At 41.6% G+C, this 19,551-nt stretch overlaps 1 protein-coding gene across 1 annotated transcript in view; it reads right to left on the bottom strand.

The window, feature by feature from the left end:
• Positions 1 to 19,551, bottom strand: part of LOC143033426 (uncharacterized) — a 161,401-nt gene that overhangs the window by 104,583 nt on the left and 37,267 nt on the right. The window contains exon 6 of the mRNA XM_076198852.1: positions 18,407 to 18,600. Coding sequence (XP_076054967.1) covers positions 18,407 to 18,600 — 194 coding nt within the window. The remainder of the gene's footprint in view (positions 1 to 18,406; positions 18,601 to 19,551) is intronic.

Consider the following 19,551-nt stretch of genomic DNA (forward strand, 5'->3'; position numbering starts at 1 on the left):
TTCCTCTCTTAATTTCTTTCCAAAACATCTTTTTATTACTTTCAAAATTTTCTGTCATACTCTTACCCCACTTCACATCTGCTCTCCTCTTTGCCTCCTTTACCTTTTGCTTTACTTTTCTTTGTACCTCTCATATGACTCCCTCGTCCTATTTTGTAACCAATCTGTGAAAGCTCGCTTCTTCTCTTCTACAACCTTCTTTGTTTCCTCATCCCACCATTCACTACCCTTTCTTCTATTTCCTTCTGTCCTTCTCGTTCCACACACCATCCTTACACACTTTGTGACTCCCTCCTTGAACCATCCCCACTCCTCCTCCACACCTAGCTCTACTCTATCCTTCACTCCCTCCCACTCCTCCTTCAGCTTCTTCTTGTACTCCTTCTCCTTTTCTTTTTCATTTAAAGAGTTCACTCTAAGCACCTCCCTCCCTTTTGTCCCTTTCCTCTTTCTCCATGTATCTCCACTCTCAACTTCCCTTCCACCAAAAAATGATCTGATATTCCCCCACCCTCTCCCCTTAGCACATGTACACCCTTAACTCTTCCTATCATAATCCTATTTACCACTACATAATCCATTAATGCTCTATCACCCTTCCATCCACCACCCTCTCCCATGTGTACTTATGCCAGACTTTCTTCCGAAACACTGTATTATCAAAGGAATGAATACGGTACATAAAAATACACAGGGAGGAAACAAGAAACTAGGAAAAAATATAATAGAAGAATGTAAGGATCAGCCAAAACTATTCTATAGATATGTGAATGGTAAACTAAAAAACAAACAGGAAATAGTGAAACTACACCAAGGGAATATGGAATACACAGAAGATATAGAAATGGCTGAAGTCATGAGCAAACACTTCAAGTCGGTTTTCACTAAAGAAAATGTACAACATCAGGATGAAGGGCGAGAAGTGACCCCCTCCCCCCCCCATGAGGGATTTAATAGTAACATGAAAAGAAACCATGAATCTTGATATCAGGAAATTGCATAGCCCAAATGGAATCTCAAACTGGATACTAAAAGAAAGTAAAGGACTAATAAGACAAAATATATAACATAAGTTGCTCACTCAAAGAAGGAAAAATACCAGAACACTGGAAAAATGCCAATACCATACCAATATATAAAGGAGGAAATATATATATATATATATATATGATATGGTCTTCGTCTTTATAAGAAACAAGCCGCTCAGGCGAGGGTTCGAATCCCAGTAGGAGAGTTTATTTCCAAATGTCTAAGTAAAATAAAATACACCAGCAGCATATTACTCACACATCTATCACAACCAACCACCCAAACCACACAAAACATTTACGCAGAAACAAATTCACACCCAGATAACTAAACAAACCCTTCAAGAAACACTATCAAACTCAATATTCCAAAAACAACCCCTAGAGATAAGTCCCAGGGAAAACCCTCACACTGCAGACAAGAAGTGCACTAACTTGTCTACACTCAGGACACCACCAGTCATTAAGATAGTATATACACCAACAGGTTTTTCCCTTTATAAGGGAGGTAGCCAAAAAACAAAGACATAAAATCCACTCTCACCCATTCCATCTGCACATATTCCATTCCCATTCACCTGTAATGGTGACATGTTTCTTGTGTTTTGTATGTACATATTTCCAGTATTATTATGGCCTCTGAAGTGTACGCATGTCTGTCTGTGCTTTGATTAATTTACTTTATAATTTACGGTGCGAGTATCATTAACCGCCACCCTATACATTTTGGTGGCAGCGGAAAAAAAAAAAAATTAAGTTGTGTGAACTGTGTAAAGTACTATGTACTTTATATTTCAATCGCACTTAGTCTTCCAAACTCAATTTGAGTTTTGCAATGTTGAGAACTTTGGGAGCCGGCTGGCATTTTGTGCGTGCATGTTTTTTTTTTTCTTTGTCTTCCTTTCTAGTTTTCTAGAATTACAGGATTTAATAACTTTTAGGAAGTGATGGTGCTAATGAACAGTGTGTTGCAAAGGAACAGTGTATTGGCAAGGTCCGCCACATGATTTTATTGAGAGACGCATGCTTCGTGGTTCTTCGTGTTCTGGCTTTGTTTGAACTTTTGTTTATCGTCATCGTCTTCAGCACTGGTGGAACACTTGCCTATGGTTACTGTGTTTATGACAATTAACTTGGAGACCGGATGAGGACAGATTACTGTTCAGGCCTAGACTGAATGAAGAATTGTCCTGCGTGATAGCCAATTTCACTTCGCCTCCGACTGGGTATTTTGAATTGTTTCACAATATTTTGTGCATATATACATTTTCCTGTAGTAAGCATTTCAGTAATCTTCTTTTGAGATTTTGTGATAAATTTTTGTATAAATTTCATATATTCATAGTCGGGCGTGTTGTCTTGGCTGCCATGTTTGTTTCTTCTGTGATGTCATTTTATTGACGGTCACATTTTCTCTGATTGTTTGAAAGAAAACTGGTGTTATTGTTTACTTTTTTGTTTGTATTTCCTGTGTGTTGGACATTGTTTTAAGACTGTCAGCCCCCAAATACCAATTGAAACAATGGCACATCATTCAACCTTACTGCACCAGGACCCCTCTGTTATTAAATTATCAGGCCAAGATCCCCATTATAAGGCTAAAGATTTTATTCGCCAATGCGAGGATGCCATAGTGAGCTCCAATGTTTCAACTGGGCCTGAAAAGATCTCCTTTGTGAGGTCCCAGCTTGTACCACATTCTTTGGCATCTGAGTTGCTGTCTGCGTCGTGCTCTAATCCCAAGTCTTTGGATTATAATTACGACATCTTTAAGTCTAATTTCATTAAACTTTTTTCAGATACCCCTGGTGGCAATTCTTTCCAATGGTGTTTCAAACTGGCTGATACCCTCATATCCTGACTGGGTACTCTTGACTATAGGTGAGTACAAGCTCAAGCCAGTATAACTGTTGTTGATGCATTAAATTCACTCTCACATTCATACTGGGTAGATAATGGCACTATCACTCTAGATAGGTTTTGCCTTATTTTGGAATTTTTTATGTATATCCTTTTTCTGGTGCCTTTTGAGAGAAAAGCTGCTTCTTCTCTCCAGTATAAGACTGATGAGACTCTATTGTCTTTTGCAACTAGGCTTTCCTGTAAACTAGGGGAAGTGCCTTCTAGTTCTTTGTGTATTAGCAATGCTCTTCAACACGCCCATGTCCCTTGTTCTCCTCAGCCCTCTCAGTCTACAATTCCTACTCATAGTTGTTAGAATCAACACCGTGTGAGATCCTCACCCTGTCTGGATCCGGGAGCATCGCTACAATTCCCGGAACATCACCACCACCAACGCCTGTGTTATCCACCGGAACACCAACGACCACCTGATGGATTGGGATAACGCAGAGCTTCTTTTTAGTGAACCAGACAGGGTGAGGAGGAAATGCCTGGAAGCAGCCGCCATTCAAAGCTTCAAAACCATTGAGCAGAACAGAGGCATGTTCAACATCGCCCCCCCTATCATCCATCTGTTACCCGCATTATACAAATGTATGAAATGTCCCCCTTAGTCCTTTTCAACAAACTGTCCGAAATGTCCTCTTTTTTCTCCACCAAGTCCCATCCATCCCCTTCTCACACCTCCCCCCCCTCCTCCCTTCCACCTACCACCCACCCCTCCCTGATAACCTCTCCCAGTTCCTTCCCCGTCGGCCTATATGTAGAGTGTTTGCCATATGTCTGTACTTGAAAAAGCTGTAACAAGCGAAACGTCGTACCAATAAAGGTTTCGATCTCACACGGTGTTGATTCTAACAATCTTGTCGGCTTTTGCCTTTGTGTTTCTACTCATAGTTCCCCTCAATCTACAGTTACCCCCCTCTCCTTACATGTACCTTTTGTAACAGGTCTGGTCATTCAAGCGAATTTTGTTACCGCCGTAGGCGCCAGGTACACAAGTCAAGACAGTCCCCTGTTCGCAGGAGTGTACCTACTGTTTCTTCTAATATGACGCATGACCTTTCTAGAGAAGAACCTCAGGATAAACTCAATTATTGCCATATCCATGGTCATTGTAAACACTCAACTCAACAGCCTCGTCAATCCCATTTTCCCCCAGCGCTTGTTTCACAATCCAAAGATTTGACCAGTAATGTTCGGTCTCAAATAATCCCCTTAGTGGCTGTTGAGTCTTCTCAATTACTTACCTTCCAATTTCTTACTAGGGATATGCCTATTTCAGTCACTGTAGATACTGGTGCAGAATGTAGTCTCATAAGTAGAAAGGCTTATTTTGTTCTCCGGGAATTGTACAATCTCCCTTTTGTAATAATTTGCATTCTGTGCAAGGTTCTCCCTTGCTTGTTCTTGGATCTGTTTGTCTTCCCTTACAGTTTCCCTCGCATGCTACAGTCTTCCATGTCACTTTCGTTGTTGTTTCTGGTATTGCCCTTATGTGTGACTGTCTCTTGGGTATTGATGCTCTTACAGCTCATGGCATAGATATTTCTCCTAGTCGCCATGTAGTGACTTTCTGCAATTTTGATATCCCTGCATCAGATAGGCCAGTTTCCGTTTCTGATTCTACTGTGCTTGCTCGGTCCGCAAATTTGCCCTCACCAGCTTCTAAGCACTTTAACCCTGCTTCTCATTGTGCTGCTGTTGTTATAGGGGAGCATATTATTGGACCTTCAAGTTCTGTTCGAGTTCCGGTGCGTGTTTCAGGTGCCCCGATAGGGTCTGACATTCTCTCTTTGCCCGACTTTATTTGTATTCGTCACCTTGCATTAGAAGGAACTCTCTCCACAGTTCGCGAGGATCATGTTACCTCCTCTAATCCTCTATCCTTCACTCCGTCCCACTCCTCTCTCAGCTTCTTGTACTCCTCCTTTTCTTTCTCATTTAAACCGTTTACTTTAAACACCTACCTACCTTGTGTCCTTTACCTCTTTTTCCATCTATCCTCCACTCTCAACTTACCTTCCACCAAAATATGATCTGATATTCCCCCACTCTCTCCTTTTAGAAAATGTACATCCAGAAGTCTTCCTACTATTCTCCTGGTTTACTATGTAGTCCATTTTAGCCCATCTTCCTCCCTTCCATCCACCACCCTCTTCAATGTGTATTTATGCTCAACTTTCTTCCTGAATGCTGTATCTAATACCATCAACTCTCTTTCTAGACACATCTCCACCATCATCTCTCCACTACAATTTTTTCTTGGAACTCCACACTTCCCAACCACTCTGTCTATTGCTTCTTTTCCTACCCTAGCATTAAGATCTCCTAATACCACTACATTGACATTTCTCCCTAAACCCTCTATACACTCATTTAAATCTATCCAAAAAGCCTTCCTTTCCTCTACACTCTTCTCACTACCAGACCCATATGCATTTACAAAAACCTACATCTCCCCAGTTTCACATTCATCCACATTAATCTTGAAGAAACCTTCTTCCACTCCACCACACATTTACCTACCTGATCACTTACTAGTATAACCATCCCTTCTCTCCCTTGTCCTTTCTTCACTCCTGACACCCTCCCAACTACACTTTCAAACTCACCCTTCCCTTTCAACTTAGTTTCACTCAATACCAGTACATCCATCTTCTCACAAACTTACAAAAATCTCTTCCATTTTACTCTCATCTGTACCACATCCACACACATTAAAATACCCAGAACTTAGGGTTCTGGTTGGAAAACTCCCAGACCCTTTTATGCCCTTTTCTTTTTTTAGGAATGTCCCCTTTGGGGCTACAGAGAGTAGGATGCCTAGTCCTATCCCCATTCCATTTTTGTTGCCATGTATTACTAAGTGGGAATACTTGATGACAGTATTCTTTTCCCCCACCACAGGGTTTGGTATAAAAAAAAAAAAAAAAAGGAAATAAATATTCAGAGAACAGGACAATCTTAAGAGTGGGGGGACAGCATAATGGAGGGACAATCGCAGTGTAATAAACTATAATTTCTCTATGAATAGAGATTTACTCTATCATAGACAAAATTATGTGAAGCTCTGGTCAGTAGGGGTGCCCCATATAGACCATAAAGTAACAGCTGCATGCTACTGAGCAGCTTTAAACCCCACATTAACATGCAGCCAATAACCCAGATGAGGTAAGATAACATAAAATCCATTCCAACCCACTCCATCCCCACATACTCCACTTCCATTCACCCCTCTCCCTCCCTCTTATCTTGGCTCCTCCTGGATGATGGGTCATCCCTGCATCTCGCCCACTGCCCTAGGTCAGAAGCAGTGTCACAAGATGCAGCACATCCATAGCAACACTGCTTCATTAAATTGGTGACAACCCCCCCCCCTCTCTGTCCCCTCATGCAAAAAAAAAAAAAAGAGATGGACAGAAATCCCTTTGGGCTGTGTCAAATTATTTTTTCACACATACTCCCTCACCCCCCATCCACATATTTTCATGCATCAGAGCATCATCCATACATAAACACTCTTCATTCATCACCATCTTCCATCTTCTTCTGTCCTTCCTCAACAGACATTTCCCTCTTCCCCAATGCCCCTTTTACCCTATCCATCCATCTCATCCTTGGTCACCCCCTCATGTTCACTCCTTCCACACCTCTTTTACTAATCTTTCTTCACTCATTCTTTCCATTTCACTGGGTAAGATAATACATACACATACCAAAGGCTTTCTCCCCCCTTATAAGAGAGGTAGCAAAAAAAAAAAAAAAAAAAAAAAAAAACACTCCCACCCATTCCATCCCTATCACACTCCACTCCCCTCCACCCTCTTATCTTGGCACCTCCTGGATGATGGGTCATTTCTGCATCTCGCCCACTGCCCTGGGTCAGAAGCAATGTCACAAGACACAGCACATCCACAACAAGGCCGCTTCATTAAATTGATGACCCCCTTCTCTGTCCCCTCACGCAGAAAAGGAGATGGGGAGAAATCCCTTCAGGCTGCATCAATCTATTTCTCATACATACTCCCTCACCGCCCATCCCACCTCATGCATCACAGCATCATCCATATACAACCATTCTCCATTCACCACTGTCATCTGTCTTCTCCCATCCTTCCTCAACAGACATTCCCCTCTTTCCAAAAGCTCCCCATCCATCCATCTCATCCTAGGTCAACCGCCCATGTTCACTCCTTCTATACTTCTTTTACTAGTCTCTCTTGATTAATTTTTTCCATGTGTCCAAACCATCCTAATACTCTTTCATCAACCCCATCTCCCAACTCCCTTTCCACTCCTGTTCTCCTCCTCACCTTCTCATTTCTCACTCTATCCAGCCTAGTAACCCCTATCATACTTCTCAGACACCTCATCTCGAACACATTCAAACTCCTCTCTCATGTTCCATGTTTCTGCCCCATACAGTGCTGTCGGCACAATCACTCCTTCATACAAAAAGATACCTAGATGTAAGTAGGGTCAAATCACCTTTGAGGGTGATCCCAAAAAGGACATGCCTCAATGAAACACCAAAGGCATACCAAAGGGTTGGAAAAAAAAAAAAAAAAAAAAAAATATATATATATATATATATATATATTTTCTAGTTTTGACGGAGAGTGGAATTATGTATAGAGGGATAGAAACGGAAAGAGAACCCAGGCTTAAATATATGAGAACCAGGGAAATCAACGACTTGTTAGATAAAATAATCCAACTCAAAAGTGAATATAAAACTACGTTCAAAGAGGTAGACCTATTAAGGAGGGCCAATGAAGAAAATAACAGGGAAATAGATGAGTTGAAAAAGGTACTAAATAGGATAAAGGGAGAGAATGAATGATTGAAAAATGAAGATATGAATAGGAACGAGGCATTAAAGAAAGAGATGAAGGATCAAATGCAGGCAGTGACCGAGAAAATGGAAGAAAAGATCAATGAAAATTACTTCCAAGAAAGCTGATCCCTCTGAAACTACTACACTCAAAATTGTCCCCCTTTCCCTTGTAAAGTGGAACCATACAGGCACTCCTCCAGTTCTCCAGCATTCTACCCTCTCTTAAACATTAAATAACCTCACCAGCCAGTGCACTGTAACTGTACCTCCTTTTTTTCAGACATTCTGCATTTCATCCATCCAACCCAGGTGCCTTACCTGCTTTCATCATCTTAACAACTACTTTCACTTCATCTTTCCTTATTTCTCCATTTTCCTCGCTCATCACGGTCATTTTCTTAGCGCTTCCCACTGCAACTACCTTTCCCTCCCTATCCTCCTTCACATTTAGCTACTCCTTAAAATACTCTGCCCACCATCCTCTCACTGATTTCTCTTCCATTATCATCTCTCCATCTGCACTTTTTACCTTTTCTTCTCTACTTGATTCTCCTCCTCTTCCTCTTTTAATTTCTTTCCAAAACATTTTTTTCTATTTCTTTCAAAATTTTCTGTCATACCCTACACATACTCAACAAAAACAAATATAAAATAAATGGCAGGCATTACACCATCTTGCTTAGGTGTTTATCTAAACGAATCTTAAGGGGGATCTGACGCTCTGGAAAGCCAATTAAAAAAAAAAAAAAAATGAAAATTTCATTTTGCATCTATTCAAAAATATGTAGGAAAGTTAATTTTAGCCATTGGCACTCACTAACATGTGCTAAGTAGGTTTAAAGGGACAATGGGCGTATAAGCCACCCGCAAGAATGAACCCTACACGTGGCAAAATACAGCTCTTTTCTGTGGGTCTTTTTCTCAATATTTCCCTTTGTTTTGTGTGAAAATCTAGTGGCATTTGGCACCCTTTCCTCTTACTTGTCGTACAGACTCGGGCAAAAATGATGAAATGAACCTTATGCAATGGGTGGCACTCACTTATTTGGTGATAAGGGAAGGTGCCCATTGCTGATTAAAAAATAACTCTTATCAATGATTTGACACTGTAACGGCACCCCAGCAATGAGGCTTTTACCCATAAAAGCTAATAAAGGCGCAGAAAAGGAGAGAGAGAGAAAAAAAAAGGCTCACCATTGCAACATTCAATAGATACTAAAGTAAATGAAAAAGGATTATTTCTATTTTAAATATCATTATAAACAGAGACTTTAAGTATAATTTATATAAGGTGGGACTTCGTCAAGGATGCGTTATGTCGCCCTGGCTGTTCAACTTATACATGGATGGGGTGGTGCGAGAGGTAAATGCAAGGGTAGTGGGTCAGGGATTGGAGATGGTTAAAGAAAATGGAGAAAAGTGGGAGGTGAGCCAGCTGTTGTTTGCGGACGACACTGCGCTTGTGGCAGGATCGGAGGAGGGATTGAGGAAGTTGGTGGCAGAGTTTGGGAGAGTATGTGATAGAAGAAAGCTAAAGATAAATGTGGGTAAAAGTAAGGTGATGAGATGTACAAGGGGTGAAGGTGGCAGTAGACTGGAAGTGAGCATTAAGGGAGAGCGACTGGAGGAAGTGGATAGTTTTAGATACTTGGGTGCAAATGTGGCAAGGAAAGGTGGAGTGAAAGTGGAGGTAGAATGTAGATTGAAAGAAGCGAGTAAATGCCTTGGTGGATTAAAGAGTGTAATGGGGCAGAAACATGGAACATAAGAGAAGAAGAGAGAAAGAGTTTGAATGTGTTTGAGATGAGGTGTCTGAGAAGTATGATGGGGGCTACTAGGCTAGATAGAGTGAGAAATGAGGAGGTGAGGAGGAGAACAGGGGTGGAAAAGGAGCTGGGAGATAGGGTTGATGAAAGAGTATTAGGATGGTTTGGACACATGGAAAGAATGAGTGAAGAAAGACTAGTAAAAGAGGTGTGGAAAGCAGATGTGGAGGGAGTGAACATGAGGGGACATCCTAGGATGAGGTGGATGGAAGGGGTGAAGGGGGCTTTGGGGAAGAGGAGAATGTCTGTTGAGGAAGGACGAGAGAGGACAGAAGACAGGGTGAATGGAGAATGGTTGTATATGGATGATGTTGTGATAGCATGAGGTGGAATGGGCGGTAGTATGTGTGAGCAAAATTTTGACGCAGCCTGAAGGGATTTCTCCCCGTCCTCTCCTTTTATGCAATGGGGGGACGGAGAGGGGGGGTTGCCGATTTAATGAAGCGGCCTTGCTGTGGATGTGTTGTGTCTTGCGACACTGCTTCTGACCCAGGGCAGTGGACAAGGTGCAGGGATGACCCGTCATTCAGGAGGTGCTAAGATGGGAGGGAGGGTGGAGGGGTGTGGAGTGTGTTCCGGGGTGGAATGGGTGGGATTGATTTTGTGCCTTTTTCTTTTTGGCTACCCCCCTTGTAAGGGGAAAAAGTCTTGGTATATGTATGTATATATAGAAATTTTTAGAATGTTATATTAGAAAATAATTCCAGTCATAACATGAAACCAAAGTATGTTGTACGAAAAACTTCAGACATCTTACTGAAAACTTTGAAGTGTGATTACTCAAAACAAAGATTTTTTGGTTTCAAATATTTGGCAAATTTTGAAAAATAATAAAATTTTCTTCCTACTTCCCATGCTAACACATGAATGTTGTGGCTTTCTCATGTAAGTTTTGATAAATGATTAAAATGATAAATAATATCGCTAGAGGGAATTTTATGGGAAAAAACGCTATCGGTGTGACATTACGTCATGCATTTTATGACCTATGTATATCTTGATCTATTAAGACATATATACATATACCAAGGCTTTTTCCCCCTTACAAGGGAGGTAGCCAAAAAGAAAAAGTTTTAAAATTCTTTTCATGATCTATTAAGACTTTAGGAAAAAAGCAAAATTACACACTGTTTGTATGGTATTTGAGATTTTACATGCAAAAGCAGGTTAGTTTAGGTAAAGTATTAAGATCGGAAAACATTTGTGATGTCATCAATGACATCATATGAACTGACAGATGAAGAGACGGACATACATTGTTCAAATGCTTATGGAATATGGAAAATAATAATTTGATTATACTATACAAATATCAAGTCGATATATAAAAAACTTTTTTGTTCATATTTTTTTATCAGTCCGTCTGATCCCCATTAAAGCTTTTAATTGAACTACATTGCACTACTTCTGCAGCAAGTTTATTTGATTCATTAACTACACAGTTGGCCAAGTTGTTTCTAACTACTTCCAAATTAAATCTATTTCCTGACAGTTTAAGACCATTATTTCTTGTCAGATTCTCATTCAGTGTGAAAATGTTGTCACTTTTGACGTTGCCCCCTTTAGAATCTCCTGTATCAAGTCACCTCTGAGTCTACAGTTTTTGGGGGAAAACAGATCCATATGTTTTAGTTCATTTTCATATTATTTATTTTTGATATTTGGAATCAGTCTTGTGGCTTGCCTTTGTACTTTTTCCAATCTGTCAATGTCTTTAATGAGATTCGGTGACCATATGGAAACAGCATATTCCAAATCTGGACAAACTAACGATTTATATGGCTTGTTAATGAGAGATGGACTTTTTGAAGTCAAAAGATTGTGCAATCAGTTCTAAAATCTTATTTGCTTTCTTAGTGGCTGAAATATACTGCTTAGATGTTTTGAGAACATTACTAATAATTATGCCGAGATCCTTTTCACTATCCACTTTTGTTAACCAATTTCCAAATAACTTGTAATCGTACTTGCTGTTATTTTCATCTATGTGCATAACCTTGCATTTACTTTTGTTAAATTTCATTAGCCACTTTTCAGACCATTGCTGTAGTTTATCTAATCTTCTTGAATATCCAATTGGTTTCAGTTATCATTTGCCATTCCACACAATTTTGTTGTATCATCAACAAATTTGGAACCAATAGATTTTAGTTCGTGGTCTATATAATTCATATATTCTATGAATAGAAGTGGCCCAAGAACAGAACCCTAAAGAACTCCACTCATAACATTTTTTCATCCAGAAATTTTGCCATTTAAAACAACTCTCTGTTTTCGATCATTCAACCAATTACTAGTCAAAGCTAATAGGCTAACACTTACTCTGTGTGAAGCTAATCTAGTAAGTAGTCTTTCGTGGGGGATGGTATCAAAAGCTTTTGCAAAATCTACATATATTAAATCTACAGTAAACTAGCGCTTATCCGAACGCGTTTTAACCGAATAATCGCATTAACCGAACATTTTCTCAATATGGTAACCATCGCTTTAACCGAACATTCAAACACCCCGCCGCCTCTTCCGCCACCCCCGCGCCACCCGCAAGCTTCACCAAGTGCTCACACGGTGGCAGCACACTCCATGTTTACACCTGATCGGCTGTTTGGCGGTACATACATTCGTGAGTCCTCTCGGTGACGATACAGTATCACAAGCTCTCCTTAAACATTTTCTCTTTATACTCTATAGAATATGTTTATGAACTATTATAAGCATTTCCATGTGTATGTTAAGTTTACAGGTACGAATATTGCAGCAGACATTACCGCATAAAACTCTACGGGAATTTATCATATAAAGTCGGATTAACCGAACATTTCGGTTAATCGAACATTTCTAATCCCCCTTGGAGTTCGGATAAGTGGAAGTTTACTGTATATTGTTTCTTTTGTCATTACTTGAAATGACTGTGTTGTAGAATTCGTGTAAGTTAGTCATGCATGAATGTTTTTGTTTGAATCCATGCTGGCTATCATTTATCAAACAGTTACTTTCTAAAGATAAATGTGGGTAAAAGTAAGGTGATGAGATGTACATGGGGTGAAAGTGGTAGTAGACTGGAAGTGAGCATTAAGGGAGAGCGACTGGAGGAAGTGTATAGTTTTAGATACTTGGGTGCAAATGTGGCAGGAAAATGTGGAGTGAAGGCGGAGGTAGAATGTAGATTGAGAGAAGCGAGTAAATGCCTTGGTGGATTAAAAAGTGTAATGAGGAATAGACATTTGGGAATGGATGCTAAGAGGAGACTGTATGAAGGAGTGATTGTGCCAACAACACTGTATGGGGCAGAAACATGGAACATAAGAGAGGAAGAGAGAAGGAGCTTGAATGTGTTTGAGATGAGGTGTCTGAGAAGTATGATAGGCTAGATAGAGTGAGAAATGAGGAGGTGAGGAGAAGAATAGGGGTGGGAAGGGAGTTGGGAGATAGGGTTGATGAAAGAGTATTAGGATGGTTTGGACACATGGAAAGAATGAGTGAAGAAAGACTAGTAAAAGAGGTATGGAAGGCAGATGTGGAGAGAGTGAACATGAGGGGACATCCTAGGATGAGGTGGATGGATGGGGTGAAGGGGGCTTTGGGGAAGAGGAGAATGTCTGTTGAGGAAGGACGGGAGAGGACAGAAGACAGGGGTGAATGGAGAATGGTTGTATATGGATGATGTTGTGATGCATGAGGTGGAATGGGCTGGGGGATGGGGGGTGAGGTAGTACACGTATGTGTGAGCAAAATTTGACGCAGCCCGAAGGGATTTCTCCCCGTCCTCTCCTTTTATGCATGGGGGGGATGGAGAGGGGGGGTCACCGATTTAATTAAGTGGCCTTGCTGTGGATGTGCTGTGTCTTGCGACACTGCTTCTGACCCAGGGCAGTGGACAAGGTGCAGGGATGACCCGTCATCCAGGAGGTGCTAAGATAAGAGGGAGGGTGGAGGGGTGTGGAGTGTATTCAGGGATGGAATGGGTGGGAATGATTTTATGCCTTTTCCTTTTTGGCTACCTCCCTTGTAAGGGGGGAAAAAGCCTTGGTAAATGTATGTATGTACTTTCTAAATAATGTTCGATAGCATCTCTGATGATAGTTTCAATAATTTTTCCTACAATTGAAGTCAAGCTTATAGGTATGTAGTTATTTGATTTCTTTTTGTCACTTTTTCTGAATGTGGAGTAACATTAGCTAGCTTCCATTCTCTTGGGGAACCTCTGGATATGATGCATTTCTTAAAAACAATTTCTAATGGAACAACAATCATCATTTTTCATTTCCTTTAAGATTCTTGGATGCCAACCATCAGGCCCTGGTGATCTATCAACCGAGTTTTTCTATATACCTTTTAATTTTTTCTTTTATTATATTTACTATAGTAAGTAGAAACGTGGAACATAAGGGAAGAAGAGAGAAGGAGTTTGAATGTGTTTGAGATGAGGTGTCTGAGAAGTATGGTGGGGGTTACTAGGCTGGATAGAGTGAGAAATGAGGAGGTGAGGAGGAGAACAGGGGTGAAAAAGGATTTGGGAGATAGGGTTGATGAAAGAATATTAGGATGGTTTGGACACATGGAAAGAATGAGTGAAGAAAGACTAGTAAAAGAGGTATGGAAGGCAGATGTGGAGGGAGTGAACATGAGGGGACGTCCTAGGATGAGGTGGATGGATGGGGTGAAGGGGGCTTTGGGGAAGAGGGGAATGTCTATTGAGGAAGGAAGGGAGAGGACGGAAGACAGAGGTGAGTGGAGAATGGTTGTATATGGATGATGTTGTGACTGCATGAGAAGGAATGGGCGGGGGGGTGGGGTAGTATGTGTGAGTAAATTTTGACCCAGCCCGAAGGGATTTCTCCCCGTCCTCGCCTTATATGCAAAGGGGGACGGAGAGGGGGGGTCGCCGATTAAATGAAGCGGCCTTGCTGTGGATGTACTGTGTCTTGCGACACTGCTTCTGACCCAGGGCGGTGGGCAGGGTGCAGGGATGTCCCGTCATCCAGGAGGTGCTCAGATGAGAGGAAGGGTGGGAGGGGTGTGGAGTGTATTTAGGGATGAAATGGGTGGGAGTGTTTTTATGCCTTCCCCTTTTTGGCTACCTCCCTTGAAAGGGGGAAGAAGCCTTGGTATATGTATGTATGTAAGTTCACCCTAGATTTTTCACAGGTTTTAGTATGGAGTTCACTTTGAGGTGTTTCATTTACGAATACTGAACTAAAATAATTGTTTAAAATATCACACATTCCTTCATTTGAATATTCAAGCTGACCATCAGCAGATAATAGTGGGCCAATGTGATTCCTAATAACCTTTTTATCTCTAATGTAACTATAGAATTCTTTGGGATTCTCTTTGGATCTATCAGTCGTATTTATTTCGTATTGTCATTTTTGTATTTTTACATATACCAAGGCTTTTTCCCCCTTACAAGGGGGGTAGCCAAAAAGGAAAAGGCATAAAATCATTCCCACCCATTCCATCCCTGAATACACTCCACACCCCTCCACCCTCCCTCTTATCTTAGCACCTCCTGGATGACGGGTCATCCCTGCACCTTGTCCACTGCCCTGGGTCAGAAGCAGTGTCGCAGGACACAGCACATCCACAGCAAGGCCGCTTCATTAAATCGGCGACCCCCCCCTCTCCGTCCCCCCATGCATAAAAGGAGAAGACGGGGAGAAATCCCTTCGGGCTGCGTCAAATTTTGCTCACACATACTACCTCACCCCCCATCCCCCCGCCCATTCCACCTCATGCATCACAACATCATCCATATACAACCATTCTCCATTCACCCTGTCTTCTGTCCTCTCCCATCCTTCCTCAACAGACATTCCCCTCTTCCCCAAAGCCCCCTTCACCCCATCCATCCATCCCATCCTAGGACGTCCCCTCATGTTCACTCCCTCCACATCTGCCTTCCATACCTCTTTTACTAGTCTTTCTTCACTCATTCTTTCCATGTGTCCAAACCATCCTAATACTCTTTCATCAACCCTATCTCCCAACTCCCTTCCCACCCCCGTTCTTCTCCTCACCTCCTCATTTCTCACTCTATCTAGCCTAGTAACCCCCATCATACTTCTCAGACACCTCATCTCAAACACATTCAAACTACTTCTCTCTTCCTCTCTTATGTTCCATGTTTCTGCCCCATACAGTGTTGTTGGCACAATCACTCCTTCATACAGTCTCCTCTTAGCATCCATTCCCAAATGTCTATTCCTCATTACACTTTTTAATCCACCAAGGCATTTACTCGCTTCTCTCAATCTACATTCTACCTCCACCTTCACTCCACATTTTCCTGCCACATTTGCACCCAAGTATCTAAAACTATCCACTTCCTCCAGTCACTCTCCCTTAATGCTCACTTCCAGTCTACTACCACTTTCACCCCATGTACATCTCATCACCTTACTTTTACCCACATTTATCTTTAGCTTTCTTCTATCACATACTCTCCCAAACTCTGTCACCAACTTCCTCAGTCCCTCCTCCGATCCTGCCACAAGTGCAGTGTCATCAGGAAACAACAGCTGGTTCACCTCCCACTTTTCTCCATTTTCTTTAACCATCTCCAATCCCTCACCTCTCACACTACCCCATCCATGTATAAGTTGAACAGCCAGGGCGACATAACGCATCCTTGACGAAGTCCCACCTTTACCTCGAACCACTCACTCTCTCCATTTCTAATCCTGACACAAGCTCTACTACTCTCATAAAAACTCTTGACAGCTCCTAGAAGCTTTCCTCCTATCCCATATATCTGCATAACCTCCCACAGTGCCTTTCTGTCTACCCTATTTTAAGCCTTTTCCAGATCCATAAAAGCCCAGAAAACATCCTTCCCCTTTCCTATAGCTTTCTCACATATTTGTCTTACCACAAAGATCTGATCTACACAACCTCTACCTGTCCTAAATCCACACTGTTCCTCACCAATTACTCCCTCTGTTCCTCTCCTAATCCTCTCAATCAAGATCCTCCCACAAGCCTTCCCAACTACACTTAACAAGCTAATCCCTCTGAAACTACTACATTCACACTTGTCCCTTTTTCCCTTGTAAAGTGGAACTATACAGGCACTCCTCCAGTCCTCCGGCACTCTACCCTCTCTCCAGCAAACATTAAATAACCTCACCAGCCAGTCCACCATCACTGTACCTCCTTTTTTTTAAACATTCTGCATGGCATCCATCCAGACCAGGTGCCTTACCTGCTTTCATTATCTTAACAACTGCCTTCACTTCATCCTTCCTTATTTCTCCTCCATTTTCCTCACTCATCACTCTCATTTTCTTACCATTTCCCACTGCAACTATCTTTCCCTCCCTATCCTCCTTCACATTTAGCAACTCCCTAAAATATTCTGCCCATCTTCCCCTTACTGCCTTCTCTTCCATTATCATCTCTCCATCTGCACCTTTTACCTTTTCTTCTCTACTTGATTCGCCTCCTCTTCCTCTCTTAATTTCTTTCCAAAACATCTTTTTATTACTTTCAAAATTTTCTGTCATACTCTTACCCCACTTCACATCTGCTCTCCTCTTTGCCTCCTTTACCTTTTGCTTTACTTCTCTTTTCTTTGTACGTCTCATTTGACTCCCTCGTCCTATTTTGTAACCAATCTGTGAAAGCTCACTTCTTCTCTTCTACAACCTTCTTTGTTTCCTCAGCCCACCATTCACTACCCTTCCTTCTATTTCCTCCTGTCCTTCTCGTTCCACACACCATCCTTGCACACTTTGTGATTCCCTCCTTGAACCATCCCCATTCCTCCTCCACACCTAGCTCTACTCTATCCTTCTCTCCCTCCCACTCCTCCTTCAGCTTCTTCTTGTACTCCTTCTCCTTTGTCTTTAAATCTCTCTGTATTATTACAACTTTGATAGTCATTCTGTGCACCCGAGCACTTGTATTTCTTATAAGCCTGTCTCTTTTTAGCAATACTTTATTTGGGATGCAAGTATGAATAATCTTTGTGAGCGTATTTTGAAATATTTCCCACATCTGATCTACAGGTCTTTTGCTTAATTTTGCCTCCCAAATGTGGAGGGCACATGTGAATGATGTGAACTTGAGAAAGGCCACAAATGAGATGGCTGGATAAAATAAAGGTGGCCTTGAGTAATAAAGGGAATGTCAGTTGAGCAGGGAAGGGAGAAGGCAAGAGATGGGAATGAGTGAAGAAGAGTTGTGAATGGAAGGGATTTCTTCTTGTATTCTCAATTTCTGTGCAAGGGGATGAAGAGGGAGGGTCATGCTATAAATAAAGCAGTGGGGGTAAACTGGCTTTGGCTTTCAGGTCCTGCAGTGCTATGTCTTGCTGCATTGCTTCTGAGCCAGGCAGTGGTTGGGAGTTAGGGATGGACCTTCATCCCTTATAAGGAGAAGATTTTGGTAGATATAAATTTGTTGAAGATAAAAAGTGTGATAATGAGGCCTCCATTACTTATCAAGTTGTAAGTGGAGTCAAATATATCATAGCTTCACACATACTTTTCTTATGTATATACCGTATATATCTATATATATCTATATATATACATACATATATGATATATATATGCACATATATATATATGATATATATATATATATATATATATTATATAAGTAGTGTGATAATGAAGCCTCCCTTATTTTATCAAACTGCAAGTGGAGTAAAATATAGCATGGCTTCAAACATACTATAATTAATTATCAACCACTGGTTAATCTGATCATGACTTTGGAAATTACTTACTTGATCACTAACCACAAACAGTGAACTCAGAAAGCACTTTGGTTTCAAAACAATAATCATTTAAAGTGTAAAACCTTACAACATTCTGTCCATCAACTCATCCAGGCCTTTTGATGTCTCCTCTCCCCTGAGAATGATCCAGAATTTCCTTGGTGAAAAAACTTCTGCCACAACCACATCAATCATATCACCTGTTTCTAATATGCCAGGGTCAATGGACTTGTAATGCTCACTTGTGGATATAGTTTTGTTTGAATATCCAGTGCCAGCAATCTGAAAATAAATCATGCACCAAAAGTAACATTATAAGTAGTTTCAATATACATACATACATACATATACCAAGGCTTTTTCCCCCTTTCAAGGGAGGTAGCCACAAAGGGAAAGGCATAAAAACACTCCCACCCATTTCATCCCTAAATACACTCCACACCCCTCCCACCCTTCCTCTCATCTGAGCACCTCCTGGATGACGGGTCATCCCTGAACCCTGCCCACCGCCCTGGGTCAGAAGCAGTGTCGCAAGACACAGTACATCCACAGCAAGGCCGCTTCATTTAATCGGCGACCCCCCCTCTCCGTCCCCCTTTGCATATAAGGAGAGGACGGGGAGAAATCCCTTCGGGCTGCGTCAAAATTTACTCACACATACTACCCCACCCACCCACCCCCCCCGCCCATTCCTCCTCATGCAGTCACAACATCATCCATATACAACCATTCTCCACTCACCTCTGTCTTCCGTCCTCTCCCTTCCTTCCTCAACAGACATTCCCCTCTTCCCCAAAGCCCCCTTCACCCCATCCATCCACCTCATCCTAGGACGTCCCCTCATGTTCACTCCCTCCACATCTGCCTTCCATACCTCTTTTACTAGTCTTTCTTCACTCATTCTTTCCATGTGTCCAAACCATCCTAATATTCTTTCATCAACCCTCTCTCCCAAATCCTTTTTCACCCCTGTTCTCCTCCTCACCTCCTCATTTCTCACTCTATCTAGCCTAGTAACCCCCACCATACTTCTCAGACACCTCATCTCAAACACATTCAAACTCCTTCTCTCTTCTTCTCTTATGTTCCACGTTTCTGCCCCATACAGTGCTGTTGGCACAATCACTCCTTCATACAGTCTCCTCTTCGCATCCATTCCCAAATGTCTATTTCTCATTACACTCTTTAATCCACCAAGGCATTTACTCGCTTCTCTCAATCTACATTCTACCT

Source organism: Oratosquilla oratoria, chromosome 15 (genome assembly GCF_046742065.1).
Source record: "Oratosquilla oratoria isolate Oo_2021 chromosome 15, ASM4674206v1, whole genome shotgun sequence".
Lineage (NCBI taxonomy): Eukaryota > Metazoa > Arthropoda > Malacostraca > Stomatopoda > Squillidae > Oratosquilla > Oratosquilla oratoria.